This window comes from Ranitomeya variabilis, chromosome 2 (assembly GCF_051348905.1).
Source record: "Ranitomeya variabilis isolate aRanVar5 chromosome 2, aRanVar5.hap1, whole genome shotgun sequence".
NCBI classification, from domain to species: Eukaryota; Metazoa; Chordata; class Amphibia; order Anura; family Dendrobatidae; genus Ranitomeya; species Ranitomeya variabilis.
The window spans coordinates 255,430,012-255,442,096 of NC_135233.1; the positions used below are offsets into that span (position 1 = coordinate 255,430,012).

At 47.9% G+C, this 12,085-nt stretch overlaps 1 protein-coding gene and 3 non-coding genes across 12 annotated transcripts in view; all 4 read right to left on the bottom strand.

Moving 5' to 3' along the window:
* The window catches only part of PRRC2B (proline rich coiled-coil 2B), a 79,300-nt gene that overhangs the window by 3,517 nt on the left and 63,698 nt on the right, over positions 1-12,085 (bottom strand). For 4 of the 9 annotated variants that reach the window (XM_077284688.1, XM_077284685.1, XM_077284684.1 and 1 more), the window contains exons 16-30: positions 9,737-11,674; positions 9,351-9,526; positions 9,163-9,275; positions 8,963-9,086; positions 8,674-8,750; positions 8,203-8,388; positions 7,785-7,979; positions 7,545-7,631; positions 7,155-7,259; positions 6,762-6,954; positions 5,861-5,958; positions 4,443-4,570; positions 4,047-4,287; positions 3,815-3,976; positions 2,028-2,119 (exon numbers count right to left, since the gene is read on the bottom strand). In XM_077284688.1, coding sequence (XP_077140803.1) covers positions 2,028-2,119; positions 3,815-3,976; positions 4,047-4,287; positions 4,443-4,570; positions 5,861-5,958; positions 6,762-6,954; positions 7,155-7,259; positions 7,545-7,631; positions 7,785-7,979; positions 8,203-8,388; positions 8,674-8,750; positions 8,963-9,086; positions 9,163-9,275; positions 9,351-9,526; positions 9,737-11,674 — 3,915 coding nt within the window. Of the gene's footprint in view, positions 1-693; positions 770-2,027; positions 2,120-3,814; positions 3,977-4,046; positions 4,288-4,442; positions 4,571-5,860; positions 5,959-6,761; positions 6,955-7,154; positions 7,260-7,544; positions 7,632-7,784; positions 7,980-8,202; positions 8,389-8,673; positions 8,751-8,962; positions 9,087-9,162; positions 9,276-9,350; positions 9,527-9,736; positions 11,675-12,085 lie in introns of all 9 variants that reach the window. The other 5 variants (XM_077284683.1, XM_077284682.1, XM_077284680.1 and 2 more) reach the window with 3 other exon arrangements.
* LOC143810806 (small nucleolar RNA SNORD62) lies at positions 5,739-5,819 on the bottom strand. Its single transcript, XR_013223190.1, has one exon. It is a non-coding gene; the product is annotated as a small nucleolar RNA SNORD62 (small nucleolar RNA).
* LOC143810805 (small nucleolar RNA SNORD62) lies at positions 6,427-6,507 on the bottom strand. Its single transcript, XR_013223189.1, has one exon. It is a non-coding gene; the product is annotated as a small nucleolar RNA SNORD62 (small nucleolar RNA).
* On the bottom strand, positions 8,537-8,620 carry LOC143810804 (small nucleolar RNA SNORD62). Its single transcript, XR_013223188.1, has one exon. It is a non-coding gene; the product is annotated as a small nucleolar RNA SNORD62 (small nucleolar RNA).

The following is a 12,085-nucleotide window of genomic DNA, read 5'->3' on the forward strand; positions in this document are numbered from 1 at the left end:
TTCTGCAACTTTCCAAAAAAATGCTTTGGTTCAATTCCTAAAAATATTCAAGATCTCCACTGGCTATACAAGAATGAGAGGAAACTAATGAACATCCCCGATACTTGCCACAGCTGAGAAGCTGCTACAGTTGCATCTAGCATGAGCATTCGTAAACCAACAGGCCAAAGCCTTTACCTGCCCTGACACAATGTAACAAAATACTAGGAGAGAAGAAGGATTGGCGATGCTCCGGATGGATGCACTGACAACAAGCAGAGATCTTGACTACGGTGAGGTATTGGGACACATGGTATAAGGCTGCAGAGCCGACATTATGCAGTGATCGAGCCGGACTTCTACAGGACGAGGCCTCTGAGACAGAACATCTAACGAGACACACGATGAGCAATGAAGAAGCCGATACGACAGTCACACAGCCACAAACACGTCACGATGACAGCAGATGATGCGGAGAAAGCGTGGGGACAGCATCCTAGGAAGAGGGTCTCCTAATTACTACAAAAAACGCTGGAATATCTCCATGCAAAGCAGGCAGATATACGAACACTCGGCCTAGTCCATAAGGCTTTGGCCGCTAGGTATGTCCCTAGCAGCACGGGCCCCGTGTACCACATAGGATGGGCCCCCCAGTGATGGACAAAGCCTACACACTTAGAGGCGAGCACGGGCCACTTGATCACAGGGTTTTACCTGCTGAGGATAGTGTCCCAAGTTGGCAGATGGCCCCGCTCCTGGTGATTTTCCACTGGGGCTAGCTGAAGCTGGCCTTAAAATGAAAGGCAACCGGTTCAGAGAAGGTAAAGAGCAAAACCATAACTACTGGTGCCTGGAAAGTATGGACTAATGGGAGGGAGAAAGATGGAGCGGACGTAGAGAAATGTGCGACCTTAAAGACGCAGTGGAGGCAAATCCTGCCACATCCACCCGATGCCTGAAACCACTGCTCAATGCATGAGGAGAGGAGCAAAGTAAACTACAGAGGAGCCATGCATCAAAAATAGCAGCCGCACACATGACACACTGCTGAAAAACATGTCTGCACTCACTGTGTACATACATTACTGATCCGGAGTTACATCCTGTATTATACCCCAGAGCTGCACTCACTATTCTGCTGGTGCAGTCACTGTGTACATACATTACATTACTGATCCTGTACTGATCCGGAGTTACGTTCTGTATTATACCCCAGAGCTGCACTCACTATTCTGCTGGTGCAGTCACTCTGTACATACATTACATTACTGATCCTGTATTATACTCCAGAGCTGCACTCACTATTCTGCTGGTGCAGTCACTGTGTACATATATTACATTACTTATCCTGTACTGATCCGGAGTTACATCCTGTAGTATACCCCAGAGCTGCACTCACTATTCTGCTGGTGCAGTCACTCTGTTCATACATTACATTACTGATCCTGTATTATACTCCAGAGCTGCACTCACTATTCTGCTGGTGCAGTCACTGTGTACATACATTACTGATTCTGAGTTACATCTTGTACTATACTCCAGAGCTGCACTCACTGTTCTGCTGGTGCAGTCACTGTGTACATACATTACATTACTGATCCTGAGTTACACCCTGTATTATACTCCAGAGCTGCACTCACTATTCTGCTGGTGCAGTCACTGTGTACATACATTACATTACTGATCCTGTATTGATCCTGAGTTACATCCTGTAGTATACCCCAGAGCTGCACTCACTATTCTGCTTGTGCAGTCACTGTGTACATACATTACATTACTTATCCTGTACTGATCCGGAGTTACACCCTGTATTATACTCCAGAGCTGCGCTCACTATTCTGCTGGAGGGCACAGAATCTTATTATAAACTATTGGTCATATTATAACTGACCTGCTAAAGTGGAAAAAAAACAAACAAACACCAGCCATTCCACATGGACCAAGTAATGAAGAATTAGAGCAGACAGATGAGCTTCTGCTGTGACAGTTCTCTCCCCCATGTGGGGGCACAGTTACACACAAGGCAAGTGAGAGGTCCCGGGTCTTACCGGTAAGAGTGCGGTGCTTGCACAGAGGAGGCGGTCTGCATACTTTGCTTGCCTTCCGTGAAATGAAATCCCTTTATCTCCATCTGAGAGGACTGGAGAGAACATAATGAATACATGAGAATCGCACCAATATCTGGAGTGAGTGTGTTCGCATTATAAATAAATCTTAAGTATAAAGCGCGTGTATATATATATATATATATATATATATATATATATATATATATATATATATATATATATATATATATATATATACACATACATACACATACACATATATATATATACATATACATACATACATACACACGCATACATATACACACACAGGTGAAATTTCAGTATGAACCTAAAATGCCCTCTAACCTTTTCAGCTAAACGTAATGCGAGTCTCTAAACCTTTGCTTGCACGCGTCCAACTGTTCAATGTTTCAGTACATTTTGCACAACTTGCTGTTTTTTAACAAGGAGCTTGATGGCAAAATCCACAACAAGTGTTTGATCCATAAATCGCTCAATACATTTCGGGGTTCGATTAGAATTATTAAACCGTCCTCTTCACGTTGTTCACATTTTGACATCATGAGACCAAGACGACACCTAACAACTGACCAGCAGGACGTCGCCATTGTGAGGCTTCAAAGCAGGACGTTCTCTGACACAAGAGGCCACTGAGCCTGGAGAGTCAGAGTCATCAGCAGGGTGTAACAGATACAGAGAGACTGGAAAAGTCACAGAGAGGCAGAGAAGTGGACATCCTGTGGCCACATCCCACACTGACCGCTACATTGTGGACAATGCCCTTCAGAGCCGGATGATGAATGGCACAACTCCAGGCACATGTATGGGAGGTGAGGGGCACCCAATTGTCACGTCAGACTATTTAAAACCATTTACATCAGCATAATCTGCTTGAGACGACCAGCAGGGGTACAGGGTACCTGACCCCACCACCAGGCACAGGCGTCATCTACGCTGGACCAGGGGCCGTTAGTGCTGTTCACCAACAGAAGTGGATTCACGCCCAGCAGAAATGATGGCCACCAACGATGATGGACACGTCAAGTAGAGCTCTATGCATCAGCCACGGTTGTCACCAGAGGAGCCTGTGGTGGTGCTACAGTGTGGGCAGGTGGTCTAGTCAGTAGAGGACTGCCCTACACTGTGAATGGTACAGTGACCAGTCCCTACTACTTAGATAATAACATTAATCCAGTCATTGTGCCTCTGCATGAACAGCACAGGTCTAAATACATCTTCATGGACGACAATGATCCAATTCATAGAGGTCGCATCACTGGGGAATGGCTGAAGAAGGGAGGACCTCAAATACAGCAGCCTGCACTTTCTCCAGACCTGAATCCATAGAAAACCTATGGGATCAGCTGAGTCGCCGTGTAGCGGCTCGTGACTCTGTTCCCCACAACCTCAATGACCTGAGAGCCGACTTTCAAGAAGACTGGGATGCCTCAGACAATAACTGCACTTGTGAAGGAGCAGGAGACGTTGTTGTCAAGATATAATGGATGCTCAAGGCCACACGACAAGATACCAAGACACTGACATTTCTTGGGGTGTATACCACCCACTGTTGTTGGCTTGTGTTTCAATAAACTGTTTGAGATGAGGAAATCACCATTGCGGCTTCTATTTAAATGCCCAACTCTCATGAGGAAATATCACTGTAGCATGAACTTATAAGAATACATGTATATATTTTGTGTGGTTTCTATAACGATTCCCTCCCCACCTCATTTATAAGCACCATAAAAGCGCTCACTTACTTCTCGACTTGCGGTCAGGACTGAGGGTTGCATCCTCCGCGGAGCACCCACCGGCATGTTCTGCCCCTGTGGGATCTGAATGGACTGCGGTAGAAGCATTGGCTGCGGTCCGGAGTTATACCGAGGCATCCCCAGCTGAGAGCCAGCCATGGGCATAGTTAGCTACAAGAGAGAGGGGTTTAGTGTGACATGTGCCAACATAGCTGAAATTAGGAGACTCCTCCGTGCTCACCTGTGTGAGAGGGGAGTCCATTATCTGCGAGGCCCCCATGCTCGCTGCCTGGTTCAGCTGACTCTCATACACAAGTTGCTGATTTCCGCCGAGAGGCTGATAAGGGGACGCCGGCTGCGTCTTCACCATCTCCAGAGGCTGCATTCCGGGAAACGGGGAGTACTGGGGCTTCAGTCCGGTGCCACTGGTCAGAACCATGGCACTGGGCTGGGACAAGCTGGGGTGCATGTACACCTGGGACCTGGAGACACGATACGCACAGTGTGGGACATGCAGAATATTAGACAGAGGGGACAGGACCGGGCCATATACAGACCGGCCCATATACAGACCGGCCCATATACAGACCGGCCCATATACAGACCGGCCCATATACAGACCGGCCGCAGGCATTACCTAAAGGGCTGCATGGAGCTGTACATGTCTTGTGACTGGGACACGGGAAGTCCTCCTCTCATGCTCAACTGAGCCTGCGCTTGCAGTGATGTGTGAATAGACATGGGAATCTGCTGGGCGGCTGCGGCCTGTCAGAATGCACAGAAAAAGCAAATGCAAAATCCTGTATACACCACAAAGGAGTAAATGCACCCCGACATTGTAGCAATAAGGATTCCTGGCAGGACAGTGCCACACACCCCACCTGCCCCATGATGGATAGATCACAAGGTGTTAAAGGGAACCTGTCACCTCGTTTTTTCGGTATGAGATAAAAATACTGTTAAATAGGGCCTGAGCTGTGCATTACAATAGTGTAGTTTGTGGACCCCGATTCCCCACCTATGCTGCCGAAATACGTTACCAAAGTAGTCGTTTTCGCCTGTCAATCAGGCTGGTCAGGTCGGATGGGCGTGGTGTCTTCCCCCAGATCTTGCGTAGTTTTCCGTTGGTGGCGTAGTGGTGTGCGCATGTCCAAGGTCCCGAATCCTGCACAGGGGTGTGAAAATAGCAGCGATGTCCGTTATTCCATTGGTGATCGGTGGGCGCGGCCATCTTGCTTTGGCCGCGCGTGCGCAGAAGCGGCGCTCTGCTGGCCGCGGCTTCAGGAAAATGGCCGCGGGCATCCGCGCGTGCGCAGATGGCTATCGCGGCGGCCATTTTCGTGATGCCGAGATGCGAACTCTGCTTCACGAAAATTGCCGCCGCGCTAGCCTTCTGCGCACGCGCGGATGCCCGCGGCCATTTTCCTGAAGCCGCGGCCAGCAGAGCGCCGCTTCTGCGCACGCGCTGCCAAAGCAAGATGGCCGCGCCCACCGACCACCAATGGAATAACGGACATCGCTGCTATTTTCACACCCCTGTGCAGGATTCGGGACCTTGGACATGCGCACACCACTACGCCACCAACGGAAAACTACGCAAGATCTGGGGGAAGACACCACGCCCATCCGACCTGACCAGCCTGATTGACAGGCGAAAACGACTACTTTGGTAACGTATTTCGGCAGCATAGGTGGGGAATCGGGGTCCACAAACTACACTATTGTAATGCACAGCTCAGGCCCTATTTAACAGTATTTTTATCTCATACCGAAAAAACGGGGTGACAGATTCCCTTTAAATGATCCCTCTAGCTGCAGGACTTGCATCTACATAACCCAATACCATGAAGGACCCCATCCTGAGCTCTGATGGATGTCAGCCCAGTTTACTACAGGAAGTTTCTGGATCCCATCATTGTGCATTATGCATCAGCCTCTCACAAATGAAATCTCCTCAGTTCTCTTATGAGTACGCAGTGAAGAATCAGCAGGATCTATCGAAACATCATGGAGGCTGAGAATCTCCAAGTGGAAGAAGCAATGGACAGTACAGACCTGTTGGTATCCTTGCTGCTGAGGTATTGTCTGCTGGACGAGGCGCGGCTGCCCTGCAAACATGTGACTTTCCAGGTAGAGAGGGGGAATGTGGTTACCTGAAAAAAAAAAAAAATGCAGAAAGACAGAAGAGAAGAAATCCTGAGAGCAATAATCCTGTGATCAGAAGATTAAAAAGAGCTGTCCATTACTGGACAGCCTCTTATTGGAGGATCCAGGGAGGTGAATATAATATTCACATCCTGGTCCGGTGCCAAATTCCCTACTGGTCTGCAGGGATCAACAACCAGTGGGAAAGTGAAAAGTGCACCAGCGTTAGCATACCACACAAAAAATGTGAACGCTGCAGCCGATCAGTGGATGCCAACTACAGAGGATGTCCCACCGGGCTGGGAGATTTTTTGTTTTCACCTCCCTGACCTGATAAATAAGTAGTCGTCAAATACAAAAAAAAATAAATTATATATATATATATATATATATATATATATATATATATATATATATATATATATATATATATATATATATATATATATATATATATATATATTTTCCCATTAGAGTCTCTCAGTAAACAAATCTCCTCAGTTCCCTTCTGAGTACGAGGAGAAGGGTCAGAAGGATCTATTGGAGCATCACAGAAACAGAATATCATCATCAGCACAATATAAAGCCTGATGCAGAGTAACATCCCGCTATCTCCACTCACACCCAGAGCTGCATTCAAAAGTGGTTCCCCCTGAGACTGTAATGAGCCATCAGCCTACAGCAGAGTGTCAAATTCTGAACCAGCCAATCTGCTTCATTGCACGCAGAATTATGAATGCAGCTCTAGATATGGACTGAAAATAAGCACTTCAAGCAAAAGGAGAGAAGAAAAAAAAAAAAAAAAAGATACCTGGCAGAGAAGCTGAAGGGGCCACAGAGGCAACAGGCATGGGAGGCATCGACACCCCCCCAAAGGAGCTGTAATTGACACCTGTAGAAGTTCCCACACTGGAGGTCGGCTGTATCCCTGAGCTGGGGCCGGCCGGGGAGCTCTGCTCCGGCAAACTAGGCGAGTTCTCCCAGGCCTTGCGGGCAGACTCCATCTGCAGGTTACAGAGGAAATAATTTAATCCCAACACGGCGAACCCCCAAAGTCACTTATAAGGAGCCATCAGAATGAGAGATGGAATGCAATCTACAGGCTTTATGATCCTGCAGGTGAATCGGTCTGCTCCCCCCAGAGAGTTGTGCGCAGACAGGGGTGGTGGGAATTTAGTCACACGGAGGGACCTTTTATCTTTACCTTCAGTGTGAGTTCGGCAGTGGGGTATGACATAGGGTTTAGTCCCATCCCTTGCTGGAGGTGATGGTCTCTTCTCAGCATGGGTATAGACTGTGATAGCCCAGCCTGCAATAAGAAGAAAACAACAGTAAGTCCAGTATCAATTAAAGTATTCCCATCACTGGAGTATTTATCATTACAGATGGAATAAATGCAGTACAATACTCGGCATCAGCTCCGCTTTCTACACTCCCCTCCACCTGCACATGGAGAGATCCAGAGTTGTCACCCAGGGGCTGCAGCAAGTATTGCTAAGCAATGGATCCAACATAAAGACCCCATAATTATCACGACAGGGGTTTCCTGACCTCAATGTCTCAAGTGTAAAGGCAAAATGAATTATAGACTCACCTTGTTCACTAGAGCATCCTGAAGTTTGGCAACAGAACTAGCAGAAGGTCCAGGAGCAGCTCCAGGGGGTAATGAGTAATCTGCATCCTGAGCAGGGGAAAAAAAAGAAAGAAAAAATGAATGTTTATTCTTACAAGTTGATGAAAGAGAAAAATACCACTAGAAGTCATTCAGGATGGAAGCGGCGGCAGCAGCAGGAGGGGCAAGTTTGCTAGGAAAGGATAGCAAGACAATCCTCACTTTTGCGCTTACTCCAAATTCAATAGGAGGCACGGGAAGAACAGAATCCACGTGGATCTCGACAGTATTTACAGGCGGCACGCTGCCCTCTAATCGCTCCGCTCCTTCTGAACCTTTCCTGTTCTTTAGAGAGCGCTCGTTGCCAATGGGACCTGGCTTGTGTTCCTTGTTCATTCCAGAACTGGAATCTGGCTCCTGCAAGAGAAAAAGCACGAGCTAAGCAAACAGTGTAGACCGAGGAGAAGAGAACCCACATCCAGAACATGGGAGAATTAAGAAAACTGACAGATTCTTGTTCGCTAAACCGGTAGCGGCAGGACAATGGCAGTGCAGCATCCTACTGATGGACCCACTAAAAAGTTCTCTACCGGCACAGCACATTTAGAAGTCTAGTTCATCGTACCAAGATGGAACACACCTTTTCTGACGATTTTTGACCCAGCTCTTTAGGACACTCTGATTTCGTCTCAACCATGACGGCACCATTCAGCTCCTCTGGTTTCATTGTCCCATATGGAGAGCTACGCTGTGAGGAAGTGGCAGACGATTCTCGAGATTCGGCACTGAGGTCAATGCCGCTGTCACCCTGGCTGCCTTTGAATCCCTACGAATAACGTCACAAGATAGACTACATGAAGTCTGCAGGACGATTGCTGGGTCCTGTAAGTCTAGGATTGTTGTAGGAGACTAGGGGAGGGGGGGGAATGACCATCCCTGTGTGCTGCAACCCCAAGGCCGATGATGAGGAGCAGTCTCTCAGTACATACGTCTCCTCACTTCCCTTCTATTGAGTACATGGTGAAGGGTCGGCAGGATCTATTGGAACATCATAGAGACCAAAGCAAGTAATTACAGGGATGAATGCATGTCCAGAAGCCAGAAATCTCACCTCAGAGGGCGCAGACTCTGTACTGAAACTGCTGCCAGGCTTACCCCAGGAATCACTTCCCGACTGGACGGAGATGCCTAGAAAGAAGAACAAATTATTGTCATGGCACTTAAGATCAGGAATTACATTTTGATACATGGGTTTTGCAGCATTTGTTGCATTCACAGACCAGATAGCAAACTATGCAGGCTACTTCACAAGTTCCCTTTAATTCATGGGTACTGTCAGCGAGAGTCCCCACCACATGCTCCAGATCTACAAATTATATAAGTAAAGGAACATTACTAACTTTGACTGCCGCTTTCCCAGATCTCTTTCCCAGGAACGTCGGTTTGATCCATGCACATGCTGTTCTGCTTTTTGGCAAAGCGAGGAGGGATCCTTGATTGTATGCTGCTGCTTTTGGTGGGCACCTATACAGCAGAGCAGACAGATTGAGATATCCTGTATGGTCCTATGGAATACATTAGAGAGACACAAATCTCTCACCTGCACCATCTGATCTTTTTTCCTGCGATCTTTATCCAGAGCTCGTCGTGGTTTATTGGTCATGTCTGAATAAGGCTCTCCACCCAGATCAACATCATCCTCAATAACGGAGTCTGGAGGCAGCAGCAACATTAATGACCAATCTCATATTGTCTGCAAGTCATACAGAACAAAGAGATCATATCTACCTCCATATTTCAGTTCAAAGGTAGTCATAGTTTCCGATTTCTCGCCCACTCTTAGCCCTGCCGGCCTGGAATCTCGCTCTGACTTCTTGCATTCTGCGATATCGCACTGAGAAGAACTTTCTAACCCATAGCGGTGGTGGCTGCCATCTTGTGTGTAAGAGTCTTCAGAGCAGCGACTTTAAGGATAGAAGGGGGGAAAAAAAAAATGTAAGAAGGAAGCAGAGGTAAGCGCCATCATCCATCAGATATTTGTGTCCTGTGGCCATGCGATAAAGGTTTAATATCCCTTTAATAATCTGTCTGGGGAATTGAGAAATGTCAACTGTACGAAACCCAACTTCACCTAACCCCCACTAACACCATCTGGCTTTGTAGACCCAGTTTACCTGGTCTTCCCAGAAGATGGATTTTGCCGATAGTCCCGAGAGCTCCCTCCGACCCTTGATGGCTTCTCATCATACCCAGAAGATTCTGCCTTGCGTCGGTCCACTAGGGGTCTTTGGCTGGAGAAGCTCCTTTTGGACAGTTCTCTTTTCTCGGAGAAGCAGTTTCCGGAAAGATTTCCATCCCCATCCACCTCTCCAGGCCTCTTCTCGCTGAAGTCACTGCTCTCGGATGCAGTTTCCCAATCCTCGTTCACATGTTCGGAGTTGTGGTAGCAGTGGTCAGGAGACCGCCTGGCAGGTGGCCCCGATCTTTCGGTAAGCGGCATCCTTGGACGGGTCTGCCAGTGCTCATGGCTGTTCATAATGCTCCCAATCTCCTCACTGCTCCAGTGCCCAGCAGATTCCCTTTCCTGCCTGAGGCGTCGAAATCTTGGGGGTTTATCTTGACGAGGAGGTCGTCTCCTCACAAATGATCTTTTATCCAGACTCTCCCGATCTGAATATTCGTCCTGGAAAAATGTCCGCCGATCATCTCCTTGGGTTTCATCGAATCCTCTCCTGTGATGGAAGGAGTCAGAGTAGCTGTAGTCATTTCCATGCTCTCTGTCGGCATTATGCCGCATGACATAGGAGTCTGAGGGTACGCTATACTCTTGCCAGTTCGACCCCCCAGATTTGGCACTCCAGTGTGAAGACTCCTTGGATATGAAGGGCCGCCTGCTATAACTGTTGCTAAGTCTGGGAGGAAGAGACCTGCCAAAAGCCCTCGGGGCCCTGGATTTAGAGTCTATACTATTCGATTCGTCTGAGTAATTTCTATTGGAGCGCCAGGAATCTTGGAAGTCTCCTTTCCTCGTGTCATCGGCTTCGCTTTCCACCATGGTATCGTTTTCTGACCCCCGCTGACGTCTGCGTTTGGGGAGCTCCTCATATTCGGACCCTTCACTGTGCGTTTCACTAACACCGCGCCGTCGGGGGACCCTATTTCGGAAATCCTCAGTGGGGTTAAATTCTCGGAGCCCTCTGCCTCTGTTAACCCTCTGACCATTATAAGGGCCGGTCGAACCTCGGCCTCGGAACGTAAAGTCTCTGAACCCTCTGCCTCTTCCACGGCCATGGGTTCTACCCCCAAAAGCCTGCTCTTCATCAATAAATATCCAGTTGCTCCTTTTGGTTTGGGAAGCTGCGTTTGATTCACGAGTAGATAACTTCATGCCCCATTCTTTCTCCACCTTCTCTTCGGGATTTTTTTCCGAATCGTTGACAGTAGGTTGTGGCTTCTCCTTAGTTGTAGAGCTTGACGAGGAGCTTATAGGAGCAGGCTCCAGCTTTGCTGTGCTCTCAGGCTTTGCCAGAAGCTTCTCCTTTATGGTTTTTACTGGCTCCTTGGATTCAAGTTTGCTTTTCTCCAGCTCCTTCTCCTCCACCTTAAGCGCTTTGAGCACCGGTTTCTTTATAGGACCAGTGCGACGACTCCTTCCCAAGTGCTCAGAGTGTGGATGTGGGGAGTTGGTGGTGGGCTCATTCCTCCAGTCTGCTCCACCAGTAGAGTCCTGGCTGCCTCGGTCTTCCTTCCTCCATGCTTGACAACCCACATTCTGCTCTTCCTTATCTTCTTCTGCACTACTTGAGGTATCGGAGGACTTCTGATGGTGCACGTATCCCCAGCCATTAAACTGAGGCTTCTTCTCATTCATAAACTCTGACGGTCTACACTGCGCGCAGCTCATCGGAGCCCGACTGACAGCTGAATCTGCGGCACTTTCCAGATGCGGGTATGAACAATCCTGGCCTCGAGGGGAGATGCAGCTACTGAAGTTTCCTGCAGACTTCTCATAATTGCCAGTGAGATATTCCTCGCCTCTTTCTGCTAAAGCTTCTTGGTGGGCATGCACGGCGTCTGACCTCTCCCTTGAGGAGCAGTAAGACATTTCATTTCTTAAAGGGGGAAAAAAAATAAAATTATTCATATTTACATCCCATGTAACACTGACAATATTTCAAGAGACATCCATGAGCAGAAAAAGGAGATTTTTGTGTACTCACCGTAAAATCTCTTTCTCTTAGCCTCTAATTGGGGGACACAGGACCATGGGTGTTATGCTGCTGTCCACTAGGAGGCGACACTATGCATAATCTGAAAAAGATTAACTGTGGCTCCTCCTGTGCAGTATACACCCCTGGACGGCATCAGCCTTCTCCAGTTTTGTGCCAAAGCAGTAGGAGGAACGTAACATGAATAACATAATTATGCCTGTAAGAAGGCAACTATGTACGAGCTCAAGAAACAATATGAGAACTCAACAGTTACAACAGCCCGGAAAGGGCAACAGGGTGGGAGCTGTGTCC